Source organism: Manduca sexta, unplaced genomic scaffold (genome assembly GCF_014839805.1).
Source record: "Manduca sexta isolate Smith_Timp_Sample1 unplaced genomic scaffold, JHU_Msex_v1.0 HiC_scaffold_850, whole genome shotgun sequence".
Classification (NCBI taxonomy): domain Eukaryota; kingdom Metazoa; phylum Arthropoda; class Insecta; order Lepidoptera; family Sphingidae; genus Manduca; species Manduca sexta.
The window spans coordinates 1,864-21,522 of NW_023595684.1; the positions used below are offsets into that span (position 1 = coordinate 1,864).

A 19,659-nucleotide genomic window follows, 5' to 3' on the forward strand; every position below is an offset into this window, starting at 1 on the left:
ACATTTTGTCAGTGTTGCTGGTGGACTCCGTGTTTTAATATAAAAGTAATTAACAATGAATATAAATTATAAATCGTTAGAATTTGTAAGTTTGGATGTAGAGAATAATATCTGTAATTATTATTACATCCGTTTTCGATCTAAATTTTGCTATCCCTCTGATGATGGTAAGCCGACCACAAATTGTTTCTTAAGGCAGTTCATGGAAAACCCACTATCAGGTCACTTACTTATTCAAAACTTGGTGTCCCTAATAAACCATTAACCAAACATCTAAAAATATTTCGTAACAACCGCCTCGTTCAAGAACTAGGGCGGAATAAAACACTCTGACGTTGAGCGCCCTCGTCCTGTCTTTAGGATGAAATTTAAATTTCCCGGAGGAAAATATGGCGTCAATTACTTTGATGTCACTATGTATAATCTTACGTAGTGGCGTATTGGGGTTGTTGATCTTGAAGTTCTGGATTCTATTTCCTTTCAAGCAACATAAATATAGTTGTTAAAAGTCTAAGCTGTATAACAGAGATGAGATGCACTCAAGTCGCCTAAGATTGTATTTGTTGTCTTTATTTTTTCATCGCGAATACTTCGTGTTCCGTGTAGACTACACGAAGAAGTAAGGTATAATTTCTGTACACGTAAATAAAATAGTTACTCAAGTGTTTGAATACCAAATCCCATTTCTTTGGTTCCGAGTTTGTAAAAAGATGCATATCTTATGTGCTCTAGAGCTCTATTTACCATGGCAATCTTCCTTATAAACCAACATACTAAACTATTGCCTCAAACCTTTATAAAATAGATGAGTCAGTGATATAGCATAATATTATATAGTGTTGTAACATCTCTATAGAATTACCATGAGTACGGAAAAGGTGTGTAATTTAACGCGCTGATTTCGCGCTAAATTTGTTTAATAACATAGAAGTTTTCTTTTTAAATTAGCATTTCTTGGTATCGAACTTGATATTTACGAATCTAATTTAAGGAATCCTTGAAGGTATATATAAGTTACCTACATTTAAATTTATGTAGGAGTTACAAAACGAACTGTCTGGTCTGTCTCTATAGTTCAAGATTCTTTGGTCTCGCCTCCTTGGCGTAGTGGTTAAACGAGTTTTTGATCGTGATTTTCTGGCTTCTAGGTTTGATTCCCTGATCAAGTCTTATGAGGTCTTCTGACACTATTGGCTGAAGAATAAGTCCTACAGAGAAATAGCGACCACCGTACACATTACACAAGGTGTAAAATCCGCTATACTGACACGCATCATGTTCCAAGATCAGCCTGTAGCTATCTTTCAATCTGGCCGGCATAATTGTATCGACTGGCGTAGGGTATCTAATCGTCTCTCGTCAGTTGACATTCTATCAAAATTCTACCGACTTAATACCTGATAATATTCTATCTGAATTCAACTCACTTAGTAACTGGTACAGTGAGGTCGATTTGTCATTTCCGTAAAAAAGAACTGCTATAATATGCTCTTAAAAGCATGTTAACACACGCATAACCTAACTAGGTACATTAAACTGGAATACAAAGTAAAGAAAAGGTGCTGTTTCAATTTAGTTCCGTTTCTCTAAAACATAGTTATTGATTTTCTACAATGTAGGCTTCGTTAAATAAATGATACGACGTGCACAATGCACTCAACAAATTGACTATCTATTGATTTGTCTCTATGTCCACAAACAATTTCACTGGTGGTAAGTCTCTCATATATATGAGAGTCCGCCTGATACCACTGCAATGTCTATTTCTGCCGCCAAGCAGCAGTGTGTAGCTACTGTTGTGTTCCGGTTTGAAGGACATTTTAGCCAGTGTAACAACTGGATAAGACTTAACATCTCATGTCTCGGGATGGCGAGCGCAGTGGAATACCAAATAATACTTTGTAATTCAAGGTGTTGGATGATTTTTCTACTGTTTATGGGCGGTCGTATAGCTTACCATCAGGCGAACGGTAAGCTCGTCTCGTCATATAAAGTAATAAAAAAAACATAATATTCGAGTCAAGATATCGATCGCTTAAATCCTTGACTACCTAATCTTACTTATGCTGTACTTGCTTCTTGTGCCCAGCTCCGCCTGCGTAGAAGGATTAAAACAAAAGTGTTAAAGAAATTGCAAATATCTTTAACTAGGTGTTGCTCGCGGCTTCGTCCGCTTGTAAAGTCTTTCCCGCCATAAAACTACCTACGTAAAACACTGTATCGATTACAGCGCTACCAGAAAGACACCAGCGCCATCTATTAAAAAAAATTAAAAAAGTCACATTAATTACCATGGAAACAAAACACCGCGATAAAAAGTAGTCAGTCTTAAGCAGAACATGGTATACCCGTGTGCTACATTTTATCAAAATCTACTAAGATGTTTCTGCGTTTAGTTTTAACAAACATCTAAATGTCTAAACATCTTCACAATTTTTCGCATTTATAAAATTAGTAACGTAAATTTGTAATATTGACAATAACTTTTCCGATTTCCGATTTTCATGAAACAGCCCACTCTACTCCCAATTACTCTTTGCCAATGTATAAAAATTCGTTAGTTAATTTCGGAAATGTGCGCTAAAAAAATAGAAACCAGAAAATAATTCTAAATATTATATCTTTCTGTATTTTATTATTCTTCTTTAGTTATACCTTTCCTTTTTTGTAACTTTTTGTATATACAGACACACCGGGTTCTGATTTTATTATGTATGTCCGAAAAATCGACGGTTTCTACAGGACTTTAATGTGGCTAAAGATTTGTACAGGGAGCGTAATATGGAATCATTTGCCTATTACTATACAAGGCCTAGATGTAAAGAATTATAAAACCCGGCTTGTAAATCGAAGCATAGACATTCAAAACTTGGAATGAAAGGCACTCCATAACTTGTCATCGTAAGACATTTAAGTGGTATAAGGCCAGTAATTTCACGGGCTTCTTTTGTCTGAGAATTCACAATCCAAGACTACATATTATGTTTTGGCTTACTGGAAGCAGTAGAACTAATTGTTATATAATTTGTTTATTTCAGGTCTTGTTAAACTGGGCGTTCATTGTGTTACGGGGAAGAAAGTGGCGATCAAGATCATAAACAGAGAAAAATTGAGCGAGTCAGTGTTGATGAAGGTAATTTCCATCGATATGTTAATTTGTATTTATAGTGCCATCTACCGTCAAATAGCGCGAAATATTACACATTTTAATTTGTCATACTGACGATAGATGTCGTAAAGAAAATAATAAATTATAACTTGATTTATTTACTTTATTTCTTTAGAAACCTATGAATGAGGAATTATAGTAATTGAATATTTTTTTTATTATTTTGAATCCCATAAAAACAACAAGTAACAATAATGAAATATTTTGATCGTCAAATTTTCAGGTGGAACGGGAGATAGCTATCATGAAACTGATAGAACACCCACACGTGCTCGGACTATCCGATGTGTATGAAAACAAAAATATTTGTAAGTACGAACACTATTATCACAACCACAGTAATTAATTAAAGTTGTACTTAGTCATTCACCGCTTCGGTGGCGGTAGTTGCATTGCGTGCGCGGTAGGACGACTACTCTGAGATCCTGGGTTCGAATACCAGTTCATGCACAGTAATATTTGGATTTTTCTGCTTACTAGCAGCTGAGAATCTAAAATTTGTGCCTCAAATGGCGATAGGCTCGCCTCCTACCATGTCATGGGACAAAACATACTTAACAAAACTTGAATGCCCTAGTTACACCTCGGCCTATTCTTTCGGGGATAAATGCATGATGTGTGTTTCTTTTTGTCCCTATTTTTTTTTCCAATTATTTAGTTTTGTCCTTGTGCTACTAGATGGCTCTTTAACGATATTTTTATTTTCAGGTATTTAGTACTTGAACACGTGAGTGGTGGAGAACTCTTCGATTACTTAGTGAAGAAAGGTCGGCTAACTCCTAAAGAAGCGAGGCGTTTCTTTAGGCAAATCATATCCGCTTTGGACTTTTGCCATAGTCATTCTATTTGGTAAGATTTTGTTTATATTCCAATAGTATTTGTATTGTTTAACACCATTAATGTCAGGTAACACTATCCTGGTGGACTTTTGGTAACAATTTAAAAACTATTCAACACTATTATTATTTTTACTTTTAACTGACATCTAACGTAAATGGATATAAACTTTAAACCGTGTAATTTGGTCAGATGGTTACATGAAAGCCCAAAAGATGGCATTGTTACGCGAATAAAATTAAATCTTAAAAGTAACGGAAAAATCTTATACAAAACTGCAATTGGTAAAGATATTTGCACGCATTCTGAGCGAAGTGTTCAAGAATCGAAAGGCACACTAGGATCCCTATGAGTTCGAATCCTTCGCTAGGACAAAATAAAATATCTTTAACTAGGTGTTGCTCGCGGCTTCGTCCGCTTGTAAAGTCATCAATCATCATTCGCAGCTGATGTCCCTATACTTATAAAAAGTTGTTATATAACCGGAAAGTATTTATAATTTGCCAATGCCCATAACTTATACTCTATAATGAATGACCAATGGCTGTACTATTGTTATTTTAATTTAATACTTTTTTTTCCTTTCAGCCACAGAGACCTCAAGCCAGAAAATCTGTTGCTAGACGAGAGGAATAATATAAAAATAGCAGATTTCGGCATGGCCTCCCTTCAACCTGCGGGCTCACTGCTCGAGACCTCTTGCGGGAGTCCACATTATGCTTGCCCAGAAGTCATTAGGGTATGTACCTAGTACCTACCTATTAATTAAATATGTTCCACAAGATCAGAATTACACCGTGCTATTTATGTATTATGTAGGAGTAACATCATAAGGAGAGCGGTATTTAAAACAAAACAGATAGTGGGAATAAGCCTTAAATTACACTACAAAAAGTTGCTAATAGCTTATACTTAAAGGGACGGAATAGCAGAGGATTTAAGTTTTTACTAAAAGACATTCAAACTTATCTAGTAGGAATATGACATAAATTTAAATAAAACTATTTTCCGAATTTTATCGCGATTTTTATATAATTATTTTCTTCTGACGTTTCGAACACTTTGCTGTCTTCATATTCAGGGGGGCGACTGAGGTGTTGATCGTCCGAAGTCAATTACAATATCAATTTATAGTTATACAAAATTGTTGAATTTATGTACAAAATTTTCGCATTACATATCAATGTCTAACATTCGTGAAAACATAAGCAACTGTCCAGAAATATTCAGAGAAAGACGTTTTATTTCCCAAATTGGTTATAATCTACATGCTTTGTTTACATAAGCAATATTGCTTAAAATAGCTTTCCCACGACGGGACAATTGCCTCGGCACAGACCTGAATGCCCTTAGAAGTCTGGTCCGGAAACATTTACTTTGTTGTAAGTGACCGCAATTGATGTATAGATGTAATTCGAGGGGCCCGAAGTGCGTATATTGTAACGGTCAGTTTTTTATTACTAAATGGCAAGACGAGCGGCTCAATCGTTTTTGGCAAGTCAACTTTTATAGCAGTAACAATGTCTCGGGACAATAGAAAGTACTAGAACACTGCATTGCGCTAATCACATTTGGACATTAAATTTCAAACGGAACTTAAAGAAGCAATTATGCAGGCCGGCATGACTGTGCCGACTGTCTGGGGATGTTGCTATTTTTTGCGAATCGGCACTTTCATTGAGCTTTCTGCTTTACTTCGCTTAAGATCAGGTGCAATGGACCCGTTTGCCGAGTTACATTAAAAAAAAACCACTGATTACACACGTAATTTAACATCAATCATAGAAAGATACCAGACTGAATAGATTTTACTTGATTGTATAGCTAGACGGAACGTGTCACGTGAATTTTTTTTTTGTTCGCCTGATGGTAAGCGATTCGACCTCATATAAATAGTAGAAGCACCATCCCTCACTTTGAAATACAAAGTATTGTTGGTATTCCACTGCGGTCGCCATCCTGAGAATGAGATGTTAGGTCTTATTATGTCCTGTAATTACACCGGCTACAATGTCCTTCAAATCGGAAAACAACAGTGACTACACACTGCTACTTGGCGGCAGAAATAGACATTGCAGTGGTACCCAGGCGGACTCTCACATATGAGAGACCTACCATCAGTAAAACCTGATGGTAATCTTAATTTTACTTTACAATATGCGGGAGAATATATACTAGTCTAAAAATAAACATAAAACAACATTTATCTAATCATCATCTTGTCGCTTTCTTCCTGTAACTATATTATTTGAAAGACAACATTAACTTGTTAAAGATCATAACAATATAAATTATAGTACATTGCTGATAGCGACTCGGCCGGTCGTCTGAGGTCAACAACTAGATTGGTGGCCAGCGAAACAATTGCCACCACTTATGAAGGGCCATTTGCGCGGGCCTCGCTTACGAGATTATATTGTTTTCAGTTCTTTAGTTACACACAAATTGTTACTGAATGATAAATTGCGTTTCTTCGTTCTCTTCTTTTATATGGCTACCAACGTTTATCTATCGGTGATTTTGCCAATGTCGAGTCATAACAGATACAAAACAAAAAGAGACTATAAAATCAGATCGCCATTTAGTCAAAAGAAATAAAAAAAACATCAACACTTCTTCGTTTTGAAACAGCGCCGCCGATTTACGGTCTTGGATCAAAGCAATGTGACTACATAAATTTACAATACATAAACTTAGCTATACCTTTACGCAGGTTAACTCTCTAAAGAAAGTTATACAGTGACTGTAATGGGAATATATTAGTTTTAGACTATTGGAGCATTATAGCATGGAGCAATATAATCATGTTTACAGGCTATTCAGAATGCTAGAACAACAAATTACTGGCCGCATGATCGTTTTATTTATCTTATACATTTTCTACCCGCTTTCCCTTCGTAGCACGAAAACACTCAAAACCAGTCTCCATCTCCATGATGGCATTAATAAAAAACCTTAAATACCTAATAGGATTTCCCAATTCACATTGCCATTAGATCATAGAGACTACACTGAGAAGGGAACGCCTACATTGCTGTATAGGTATTCAAAGTACATAGGTACTCTTATAACTCGAGGGTCATGTAATTTTCTAAGGATTTAAATCTCGAATGTAATGTTAACGAAGTAAATAGATTATGTAATGCAAACTCTTCGTTTCGAACCTTGCTATACTACTAAGACATAAATAGGAAACAGTGAGTGAAAATCTTGTTGGCGGTGTCCACTTAATTAACTTAACTCGCGTTCAGAACTACACCGACCGGATCTTCTAATCAAAACGGAAACACATAATTTGATTACACCGGGTTAGATGGTTTTATTTCATTTTAAACGGCGCTATGACAAAGGAAGTAATTTATGCGGCCTTTATAAAGAACTTTTATTTTGGTATCATAGTTTAGATATATTTGTTTATGAGTATAGTAATGAAGTATAGTATTAAATCATATATTTCTTTAATTTTAGGACTCTCAGTTTATACATAAAAATAAATAAAACAATAAAGTGTACTAGTAAGGTATTTTTAATACACTTCCACAAGCTTCTATTTAATTACTATACATAGAGTTAATCTAGAGTTATCCTACCCACCTCCAGACCATTATTAAGTACTTTATATACCATATAAATATGGCAACATTATTCTATTGTAGACAAAAAAAAGTTCAAATGAAAGATATTTTTCATGTTGCATTAGTAAAACATGTTCCAATATTTAACAACAATGTCACCCAAAAAAAATGTGTTGTAGCTAGTTGCTGTCAGCTGCATTGGTTTGATAGATTTTAATTGTTGGGCTCTGGTTTTTTGTTAAACAAAATATTGTATGCAATTTGACTTATTTTAACAAAAAAAAAACCTTATTGTATGTTTCAATTTGAGACATCAGATTTTGGATATAAATTATGTTCCCTATTACATGTATAATATAATTATTACATTGAGTATTTTTATAAAGCTAGACAATGGAATGCCATTAACAGTAGCAACTCTAGACTTGAAATATACCTGACTATCTATTATTTGGGCCTGTACTGCACAGGTCACCCCAAATCATTAGGTAATAAGGTTTAAAAAACCAAACACGGTTTTTGAAGTCTAATGTCTCAAATTGAAACACCAGTGTTTGAAGTATAACACTGCTTGAAGGCAGAAATAGATCAAACAATGATAACCACGCAAAAAACTCACGCAACTGAGTAATGCCATGGAATATTATTTCTAAATCACAATTACTATAAAACAAAACTATGCTAGAAATGTCAGATCTTATGTGAAATGTCGTTAGTATTAAAACTAATATTACAAAAAATGGGATGTACTTTTCGTGAGCAATTTTTTTACGATCACAGTCAAAAGGTATGGAACAAAAATCACAAAATATTTAAGTGTGGGTTGTTTTAAACCATTTAAAAATATTTGCAAGGAACATTAGAAAATATCATTTGCTTCTCAATTACTTGTAAATATTCAAGTTGAACGAAGGAGATTGTCAATTGAGGGATTTTTTTATAAATAATTGACTACTTCATTTTTTGGTAATCCAATGCTCCTTTAACTTTAAAAATGGTTTTAAACTACCAGAGTAAAGGAATCTTAATCTATTTATCATATTTACGACGCAAGTACGTACTTCATAGTTAATGTTGAATTTTATTTACCCAGTCAATGTCAAGAGAATTTATATTAACTTATATTAGCCAAATAAGAAAATTACAATTTACAACATAATCATGAATTATTTTAACAAAGAGTGATAATTAAATAAATTTTAAAGATATAAATTATCAAAAAGCTTAGCGAAATCATTTTCGCCCAGTTACTTAGTAGAGACAATACTAACACAATAATTTGATACAATCTATAAGATCAGCACACGAAACAAATGAATAACAAAAAAAGACCTAGTAACTTGTTGAATCAGCTCCATAAATACTATTTCCTTATTAATTTTTAGTAACAATATATAGCTATTGATTTGCTTGTCAATCTCATGTATGCATAATAGTTAAGACGAAAGTTCTGAGGTAATAAATATAAAAACAGTTGAATTGAGAACCTCCTCCCTTTTTTTTGGAAGTAGGTTAAAAAATAGAGTATTTACAAATATATTCAAATAAAAATCATAAAGACACAGCTTAACTTCAAAGTCAAGTCTCAAGTTAAAGTTATTATAATTTTGAATGAAAAGATAAATAAGTAAAATAGAAGAGACAAAAATACAAAAAGTTTGGAAATAATGACAGCTTAGAAAATATGATGTACTTGTTTAAATTATTTGAAGTTTTATACAAACATTGTATATGAAATTTATATATTTTTTCATCAATAGTTTTTGCAACATACAACAAATTTCCTTTGTTGGTGCAAGTATCTGTAAATAGTGCAGCCTTCAGAGTTTATTACTAACCCATGAAAAGTTGGCTAATATTTCTCTATTTTGGACAGTAATTCTTACTCAGATCAAATTGACTCTCAAACTAATAACCATTTTATTTATTCAAATGGGAATCAAACTATGGACCTCAAAAGCCTAACAGGCAGTATTTTCTGATACTAATTCAATAGGTTTATTACCATTGGCTAAATAACCTGAGATAGAAATTGACAAACATATCAAAGATAAGTATTGTTACAAAGTTGGCTCACCATCTTAAGCCCAATGTTTTAATATCCATTTATCAGAGAAATTAATTTTATATTTGAATACTATAATTCATGGTTCCTCTTTTATGTATTATTCAGAATTATTGAAATTTTTTATATGATAAGACAGAGTCATGTGATATAGATGTATGTATAATTCAATTTGTGTTAAAAGTATAACATAGAACCTTGTAATAGTGAGCCAACAATAAGTGTTATGAATAAGGCAGTTTACAGACCAATATTGTAGCATCAGCAGAACTTAGCCTTTACAAAACCTTATAGAAATATTCTCACCTTAATCATCATCTACTCTCTGCTTTTTACTGGTATTTGACGGTGTCTGTGGGCGGGGGAACAGGCAGTATCCCTCCTTTTCCTGAATGCCTTGCACAGGTAGTCCCAGACTGCCTGTTAGACCTATTAGATTGAGATTCACGAGTAGGTGAGAACTGGGTCATCATTTCTACATCATTAAAAATGACCTGAGCACCCCCTCCACAAGTGGGGATGACGTCACCTTTATAAAGTTTTGTTTCTAACTCCCCATCAGTATCCTGTTCTTGAGATATGAGGCAATACTTAGATGTTTTCGAATTGGTAATGTCTTTCACAGTTTTCAATTTATTGACAACTTTACTGTTAACAATGCTGGGCTTTAACACAGTGCCCATAGGTACTAAGTTGTTGGGGGCGTGTTCTACCCATCCTCTACCATCAGCCGACAAGGACCTTCGGTGTCGAGGGTTGGCTACAGCGATGCCTCTACGCGAAGAAGTAGGAGTCTCTCTTGTTTGGGGTACTGAACTAAAGGGAGTTAATAGATGGGCAGGTAATGCTCGAGGTGTAGATCCCGGAGTAAACTCTCTTCCAGTTTGAGCAGCCATGTCTGTTTTTTGGTATGAATCTACAATATCACCTCTGTCATTCAATGCTTCTGCTATAATACGCAGTCTGTTCTCCTTTTCTTCTATAGCATTCCGGAGTCTTTCCTTCTCGGAATTGATTTCCCTAGCTTTCTCGTGTTCAGCTGCAATCTTATGATTGTACTTTCGTTCTAGAATCTTCTTTTGCTTTTCTTTATCTAGTTTGTTTTGGCTTAACATCAAGTCTTTCTCTTGCAATTCTCTTTTGAGAGAAGATGTATACTCAGTCATTTCATTCAATTTTCTCTGGTGGGAAAGGGAAGCATTTTCTGTGGCTGTTAACCTCTCTTCTAAAGCTTTAACTCTTCTTTCTGCTGCAGCTAATTGTCCCCTCAGAGAAGCATTCTCACTTCGTACTTCTAAAGATTCTTTCTCTAACTCTAGTAACTCTGATCTTAATCTTTCATCTTTTATGGCTTTGCTTCTTTTCAAAGCTTCTCTGCGACTAATCCTCATTTCCAAATGTGCCATTAATTCTTTGATAATGTGTGCTGCTTGAGAACTGTTCAGTTCTAGACTTGGGAAGTCAGGTCCCAAGCTGTAGACCAAACCTAGGTCTAGCTCCAGGTCTTTAGCTTCAGGTCTGGCAATGTTCTCCCTAGCTATGTTGAAGAGTCTGTTGGCCTTACGACGGCCTGATGTAAGACCAATAGTAGCACCAATGTCGACCACTTGGGCCTTGGCAACCTCAACTTCTGCTGCCATTTCTGCAAACCTCATTACTTGAAGGGTCTCATCGTAGTCTTCAGCTCTTGGATTAGCGCAAATAATCATCCGGACCTGACCTTCCCCTTCAAAGAAGTTTTTGAAAAGTAAAGTAATTTTAGACTCTCTGTATGGTACCATATTAGATGTCCCGTTAATCTGGTTCTCTCTTAGAGCTTCAAGACAAGTTCTCAGGGTCATTAAGGACTTGTTTATGTTACCAGCTTCCTTTAACCTCTGCCCAGTATTTTTTGTTCTGTTTGTTCTCTCACTACCAGCTAAATCAACTAAGCTTAATTGGCTAATGCAAAGGAACTTTTTGTTGTGAATCACAGTTTCTCCTGTCTCGTCTAATGGTGCCTGCACCAATCGAATAGTAAATACGGAATGACTTCTAGAAGATTCCGCATTCAATGTGGTATGGGCCATGCGTTTCCTTTTCAAGCCCATGTAGAAAGCATCAAAAGCATCCTCCGCTGATTTGATTTCAATCTCGGTAACTCCATGGACATACATGTTCCGTGCCCCGTCTTCTCTTATAAGTTTTACAGGGAAGTGTTTTTGCTCGAGGGCGCTATCTTCAAGTAAATCATAGACACAGTTATTATAAACTTCTACATAAGTTACAAACACTGCATACTGGTTGTCTTCATTGATACCCTCAACTTTAGTTACGTCAGATGACGACATAGCTAAATCAGGGTTCGAATTGTTTTTCCTATTCGATTTAAATTTGTGCAACTCCTGCTGCCTTTCTAACATGGCCTCCGCTTCAGTGGCGATGTCAAACATGTTCATTTTGTCAGGTTTGAACACGTATTTAGGTGCCTGGTAGTCATTGATCGTCTTAAAAATTATGTTCAAGCAGCGAGGTAATATCCCGCAGTTTTGCGGTTCTCCGGTCATTGTAAATGTTTTGCCGCTTCCCGTAACACCATAAGTAAATAGAAGACCATTTTTACCTTTCACCAAGCCCTCTACCAAGGGCTGTGCGACTTTATCGAACACTTCTTGCTGCGATGTTTCGGGCGGGAAAACCTCTTTGAATATATACTTCATGGTTTTGTTGCTCTCGTTTCTGTAGCTGAATGCCGTAACTGGAGGCGTCAGGAGCACCGTGGTTGGGGACACGATCTTCATACATGGTAAATCGGAGTCTCTTTGCATGGGTCGAAGGCGGCAGTATACTTGCACAGGATCTCGGTCTTGCGCGAGGTTTTGTCTACTCCGCGCCGGCGTCCGCATATCGTTTAACTTTTGTTTCGATTTCGCAGACTTCATTTTGTCGTATTTTTCACTCACATTCACTTCGTATTGAGTTTTTCGCGTTTTTACTTTTCAACGGATTTCGTCAAATCAAAGCAACGGTCGTTTATGAATTATCAATAATATACGACGATAGACCATATAACCACAATGATATTTGTATCTCTTTCTAAGTCGCTAAGATATGTAGTGTTGTTTCATGTAACGGCTGACGGTTTACACCATCTTGATTTGATCGTATTGTACCTACCCGTCCATGAAAATGTTGACATTTTAATGATACCAGGCGCTACAAAATTTACCGAATAATTAAAATATATATATAATGCCTAAGAAATATGACTATAATTTTAATATAAAAAAATTATTAAGTTTAACTTTAGTTAACTCGTCGAAAACATAATATAACATACACAACATAATATCTTTAGATGATTAGTAATTAAGAAATCCATACATTTAAAAATTATAATTTATTGCTATAATAAATCACAGTAAATAGAAAATACCGAAAGTTTTATATCAATTTAGAAATGGAAATATTACCATCTACATGGAACAACGTGGTCAAATTTATTTGTCCATAATTTATCGGAATTTCTAATAGACAGGCAACACTTTACTTTAACGTTCCAAATTCCAACTGTCACAGAAACGTTCCGTTTCTCACACCTATAGGAATTGTTTATAATTTAAATTTCATACTTAATATTATTATCTTATGATTATAATTTTAAAATGGGTATTTTACAAATCATTCTTATTATACTGTTTTGGAACATAATTTCAATTAATTCTATTTTGCAGGGTGAAAAATATGATGGTCGACGGGCGGACGTGTGGTCTTGTGGAGTAATCCTGTATGCATTACTCGTCGGTGCATTGCCTTTTGACGACGATAATTTGCGTCAATTACTTGAAAAGGTAAAGAAATATTTTTGAAATAATCTCCTTATGATGCGCCATCTAGTGGGAACTAGCAAAATAATTGTTGATATTATTTTTAAAGGACGGATAACGCTGAATTTAAATTTTAAAAATATTATAATCGATTGTGATATTATTAATATAATGATAAAACTTCGTTGAATTTGTATAAACTCATATAAATTACGTGAGTTCAATTTCAGGTAAAACGCGGCGTGTTTCACGTGCCGCATTTTGTTCCGCCAGACTGCCAACAGCTGCTTCGAGGCATGATCGAAGTAAACCCCGAAAAACGAATGACGGTGACTAATATATAATTTCTTTTCAACAAATTAGTCGTAAAATAAATATACACCTAAGTTGTCCAAAACGATAACTTATGACTTTATATAATAGCGCCATCTTTCAGCGCATAGTGATATTTTTAAGTAAGCTCTTTGAAAATATTATTATATTTAACGGTTTTTTTGTCCAGCGCATTGTCATTTTAGTATTTGATAAGTACTTTTCCAAAGAGTAGTTTTAATTTAAATTTAGATTGGCATTGGTAAATCGCAAGTCGGAAGTCCATTATATTGTTGTATCAACAAGCATTAACTAAGTAATTATGTAAGCAAAAATCATAATTGTAAATTCCTATCCCAGCTGGCTGAAATTACCAGACACCCGTGGGTAACGGCGGGAGGCAGGGGTGAGCTGGAACAGGAGTTACCCATGATGGAAGTGGTGCAGACTCGAGTGCTGCCATCTGCCGAGGCCGTGGATCCCGATGTTTTGCAGGTAACCAAATTTTACCCAATTTTACGACCGACTTCATTAAGCCAAGTCCTCTATATGTGTTTTTCCATACCTACAAAAATAAAAATAATTTTGTAGGTATTGGAATTTGTATAAGAAGTTTAATGCCTTCGCCATATTCATTTCAAAGCAACATGTCGTTTACCAACAAACACTAATTGACCATAGACAAAATATATCTCAAACGTAAAGGAGGTCTGGCAAACTTTACAATAATAAAAGCACAGGATTAACTTAACAGCAAATTATGTCTTCTTACAGGCTATGTGCAGTTTGGGCTGCTTCAAGCAACGGGAGAAACTTGTCCAGGAACTTTTAAGTCAGCAGTGAGTATTCAAAAATATTAAAACCGACTATAAATATAATATATTTGTTTTTAAAAAGTTTAGATAGACTGAGGATTCAATTTCCCAACATCTTTCGTCTGTATTATTATTTATTTATTTTCACCATAAAACACAATACACAGCGGGCAAGTGGAAGGTCGTGGCTTCGATATCCGCATCGAAAACAAGTATTCAAAAAGTTCAAATATTTTTGTCGCCTATAGATATTGGAGGATTAAACGACTCATATTAATAATACGACATAACTTAAATCTCCATTATTCATTATGGGGATGATGGTGTTAAATTGTTTGCCCATGCCTCGTTTGCAGCCACAACACTGAGAAGGTGATCTACTTCCTGCTGCTGGAGCGCAAGCGGCGGCGGCCGGCGCGCGACGACGAGCCGCGCCCGCCCGCGCCCGCCGCCCCCGCCGACCCGCCGCGCAAGCGCCTCGACACCTGCCGGGTAACACACACACACACACACACACACACATACACCCGAACTCTAACTATGAACAGACCCCCCCGAGGCAATTCTTGTGCGCTTCGTCTCCACACCAAATGCACGCCCATGCTCGGGGGCACGTTTGCCGCGACCCTAGGCGCACAGCTCGTGCGTATGCCTCTTGGTTGCTAAATTCACATTGAGGTCTGTCTAAGGGTTCGTGAACATTTCCCTTCCCTTCCTTCCAACCATCCTAAGAACTCCTATTCCTTCCTCTTCTCTTCCTTCCCTCTATCCCCTCCCTTCTTCCTTCCAGGCCCTAAGACCGTCTAGCTGCAGGCTACCGAGCCTGCAGTGATAGCGGTAGGGCTCACCAACTCATCATGGGGCTGCCGTGGTTGCTAAGCCGGGGGATCGCTTGTACACCGTTAGCAGGGTACCCCCGGTGTTCACCACGGCAGTTCCCCCAAAAAAAAAAAAAACTATGAACAGACCTAACCCAGAAGGCAATTTTTTTTTATTATTCTTTATTATACCAAACAGAAAAAAATGATACAAAGACGAAAAGAGAGGCAAAAAAAAATTGTGTTTCCTTTGTCTGTGACGGAAATCTAGACCCTGTCCGCTTACCATTAAGCTTACCTTGCCGAAGCACATTATTAATCATGTACCATTTTCTATTTCAGGTAAACGGACAATCAGCACACTTCGGCCAAATCAGCGAAGGGTCTCCGATCACGCCGCGAAGATCACAATTCAGGTAATGACATCAAACTATGTTTATGTGCTTGCAGCAGGCTAGCCTTCGCAGTACGTAGGTATATCAGCGCTGTGATTGGCTAATATTGAGATACAACTTTACTTCAGGTTGTCAAATAAACAAAGCCAAAGAAAACTATGAAATGGCAGACACACAGTAGTCATAGTGTTGTTCGTAAATAAGGGTGTTAGTGACCGCCTTTTCTGCTCCAGGTCTTCGTCCAGCCGCCGCACCGAGGGTCGCAGCTCACCGCAGCTGTCTGCCAGCCCGCCTGGCAAATCACGTAAGTTCTCCACTTTATTTATTAATTAGGATACCTAGAACACACCTAAAATAATAATGCTGCTGGGGAGCTCTCAGTCAGTTTTTATGCCCCGTTCATGTTTTCCGGTACCACCCTCTCACAATTTTGGGGTCTACTGCTATAATATTACTGTGCGTTATGGTCTATCAATAAAATGATGTTAAATTTTCAGCAGGTCACACTCCGCATCGAGTGTCGTCTTTAGGCGGTACGCCGGCAACACCAGGATCGCCTTTAGGTAAGCTATAATTATGTACAGTCAACGTCAATTAAGTGTTTATAAAACTAAATTTTCGTTTACACATTTACATGAAACGTATAGCTCTCAATGTATGGCTAAGTATATCCTTTTGGGATTGACTGTTTACATCTGTATAATATTTCTGTCGGCTGTCCATTTGTTCGAATTACTGAACGGATTTTGATGCAGATTTTACATATTATGATAAGCAAAACGTGAGTTTTTTATGGGATATAAAAATCAAGAAGTAAGATAAGGTTGATTGATTTAATTTGTAATTTGTTTAATACGAATAAAAAGGACATCTTTACAACCCCTTAAAATATTATGGTGTGAAAGGCAGCTAAGAATTGGTGATAGCCTAGTTGAGACTGGAACGGACTGCTAAGACGAATCTCCGCAGGTTCAAAACCCAAAGGCTTTTCTAAATTATGTGTGTATTCTTTATGAATTATCGCTTGCTTTATCGGTAAAGGTAAACGTGAGGAAAACTGCAAACATGAGTAGTTCTCTAAGAATTTCATGGGTATGTGAAGTCTGCTATAGACCAGCGTGGTGAATTAAAACCTAATCCTTCTTAGCAGTAGAGGCCCGTGCCCAGCAGTGGGACAGTATATAATACAGAGCTGATATTGTTATATGTAGGTGTGTTATGTATTTTACATTTATGGCGTTTTGTTTTAGCCTCTCCATCAGTTCGAGAACATCATCACCAAAGAGCGAACTCTACAGGGCCTACCATCAGCTTGAATATTAGTAAGTAATTCATATTTTATTTTATTTCACTTTATATACAAAGAGTATAAAGGCGGATTTAATGCCGAAGGAATTCTCTACCAGTCAACGTTTAGGTGGTGCAGAGACTAAATAGGTAGGTGTACACAACGAGAGAAGGTAGTGAAGAACATTAACAAAGAAGACTGAATTAATTAAAAATATAAAATCTACGTCATATAAATATATACCTTTGGCCTAATGGTAGAGTAAATCTGTTGTGGAATAGGCAGGTATAGGTTCAATTCTGAGACCAGGCAACAGGAGTTTTTTTCGTTTGTCAATGTCTATTTCCACCACCTAGCAGTGTGCATTTGTGTTCTGGTTTGAAGGAAATTCTAGCCAGAGATATAACTGGGCATTATGAAAAAAATTGAGGATTAAGTATGTGGAAGCTGTTTCTGAAACAGAAAAATTCATAGAACTTAAAATCATCATCACCCTTTTTGGTATTCCGTAGTGGGTAAACTTAGGTCACCCTTATAACTAGAATTAAGGATACCAATTACAACTTGTCTACTTCTGGCCATCCTAGTGATAAGAAAATTGTGTTCCAGAATCTGTATTGACCATTCCTGTTCTAGGTGGGGAGCCAGGGGAAGCCGTGATTATTATAAACGAAGCTCCCATAATGGGAACCTCAGTGGCTGCCAGACCTCATAGTCCTTCGCAATCACATAGAGGTAATACATTTTTTTTTTTTTTTCATATACAGACAAAATCGAATCGCTCATTCAAAGGGACGATAATTTAATTATGAGAAGTTGAGTTTTATTCTTTGACTGCCTTGGTGGTGTAGTTGTATTACATCTGCAGTGCTGAGGTCTCGGGTTCGATGCCCGGGCGGGTCGGGCAAATAGATATGGGGTTTTTTTACTCAGTATCAGCTTTGAATCTGAAATTTGTGTCTGATTTTGCGATAGACTCGGCCCCTGTCTCATTATGGGTCAGAATACATACTGCGGAAAGTGGGCGCACCAGTTGCGCCTCTACCTACCCTTTTGGAGATAAAAAAGAACGTGATTGTGTGTTCTTCGGATAAAAATATTTTGACTGGACAGATGAAACTTTTGTTCTTTTGTTCACGTATTTTTGTAGCTGACTGTACTTAGTATCAGATATTTGAACTATAATTATACTTTAAAAGAATACACCAATTGATAACCTCTTTTTACGAAGTCGGTTAAATATATTTCTTATGTTTCCAGTTCGCGAAAGGTCGTCACTGCCCGGCCCTCCGAGCTCCACGCAGTCCCCCGCGCAGGCGTCGTTGTTCCCCAACCTTGGAACTATAACAGGTAAACTGTACCCAGTACTGGAGTAACAACCACACAATCATGAATCCAGGGGCGTAGCTACAGCTGTATCAGTGATACGGGGCCCTCGAGCTTTGGGGCCCATACATTAAACTAAGCGGGTGCCCAAAAGTTCGCACTACCCTGGAGATAATACGGACGAACTTACGAACGACCCAACGAATATAGATATACGGCTCTTCTAGGGCAAGCTACGGTACTGCATGAATCCTTTCCCAATTTCGGCCAACGATCAATATCAACAGAGATCAGCCAGGATATATTATAGTGCTCAAGTATGTGCGTAACACAGGGCACTCTCTGTTCTTCCATTCTCCTAGTTCGGTGAGACGGCAATCCGACTTGACCGGAGAGCGATCAGGCGCAGGACAAACGGCTTCACGTGCCTTCCGAGGCACAGGGGTATCACACCACCAACTTCCTGACACCGAGCTGAACCCTGAATTTTTAAGATGGGAAACCCGGTCACAACTATTTTTGGCCCGGGATACAAACTCAGCACCTTAGCAAGCTTGCCGGTGGTATTCGTACCACTTACGAATAAAACTACGCCACCGAAACAGTCCATTTTCTATATTCAATCTTCAAACCTGAGATTGTTTTTTGAATCCATTTTCTAGGTATCGCTTTACCTCTAATCTCTTTATCCATGAAACTCAGTATCATTCTCTTGGTTAATCCGTAAATGTCAGGATTAAATGGCCGAACATGTGCGTGGTGATCCCTTACCGTTATTATTTTGTTTTTGTGAAGTTATTTGTCTAATTGGTTTGTGTCAGGCGTGGGCGTGGGCGCCGGCGGCGTGGGCGCGGGCGGGGCGGCGGCGCCGTGGCGCGTGCGCCTCGCCACCATCAAGAACTCCTTCCTCGGCTCGCCGCGCTTCCACCGGCGGAAAATGCAGAGTTAGTATTACTACAAATAACTATTAATATTTTTGATTGCAGCTGAAAGGACGACCATGCCGCTTGTCTAAAACAACTATCAATGTAACCCATAAACAGAAAGAAGACTTGATGACCATACAGAACTTTAAATTACAAAGTACTAGTACTAGGTGTTACTCCACTGCGCTCGTCAACCTGAGACGTAAGATGATAAGTCTAACAATGCCCAGTAATCAAGCTACAATGTCCTTCAAACCGGAGCACAACAGCGCATACACGCTGGTGATTGACAGAAATAGATATTGCGGTGGAACCTACCACGTGAAC

The 19,659-nt window shown here is 37.1% G+C and overlaps 2 protein-coding genes and 1 long non-coding RNA gene across 3 annotated transcripts; 2 read left to right on the plus strand and 1 right to left on the minus strand.

The window, feature by feature from the left end:
- The first annotated feature begins 3,041 nt into the window (after positions 1–3,041).
- Positions 3,042–3,466, plus strand: LOC119193653. Its single transcript, XR_005114014.1, has 2 exons — positions 3,042–3,133; positions 3,393–3,466. It is a non-coding gene; the product is annotated as an uncharacterized LOC119193653 (long non-coding RNA).
- A 435-nt stretch (positions 3,467–3,901) lies between these two features.
- On the plus strand, positions 3,902–19,350 carry LOC119193654 (serine/threonine kinase SAD-1-like; the record flags this gene model as incomplete). Its single annotated transcript, XM_037447288.1, has 14 exons — positions 3,902–4,018; positions 4,595–4,745; positions 13,360–13,476; positions 13,683–13,781; positions 14,125–14,259; positions 14,539–14,603; positions 14,936–15,071; positions 15,740–15,813; positions 16,026–16,096; positions 16,290–16,355; positions 17,043–17,114; positions 17,717–17,815; positions 18,341–18,430; positions 19,228–19,350. Coding segments are annotated over exons 2-14 (1,228 nt in total), but the record flags the coding sequence as incomplete, so codon positions are not given.
- On the minus strand, positions 9,113–12,737 carry LOC119193652 (kinesin-like protein KIF23). Its single transcript, XM_037447286.1, has one exon. The coding sequence runs from the start codon at positions 12,565–12,567 to the stop codon at positions 9,979–9,981; it is 2,589 nt and encodes an 862-aa protein (XP_037303183.1). The 5' UTR covers positions 12,568–12,737; the 3' UTR covers positions 9,113–9,978.
- Positions 19,351–19,659: the final 309 nt, after the last annotated feature.

What these genes read in the sequence shown, in the direction of transcription:
- LOC119193652 (XM_037447286.1), bottom strand. Translation starts at nt 12,567, where the DNA reads ATGAAGTCTGCGAAATCGAAACAAAAGTTAAACGATATGCGGACGCCG.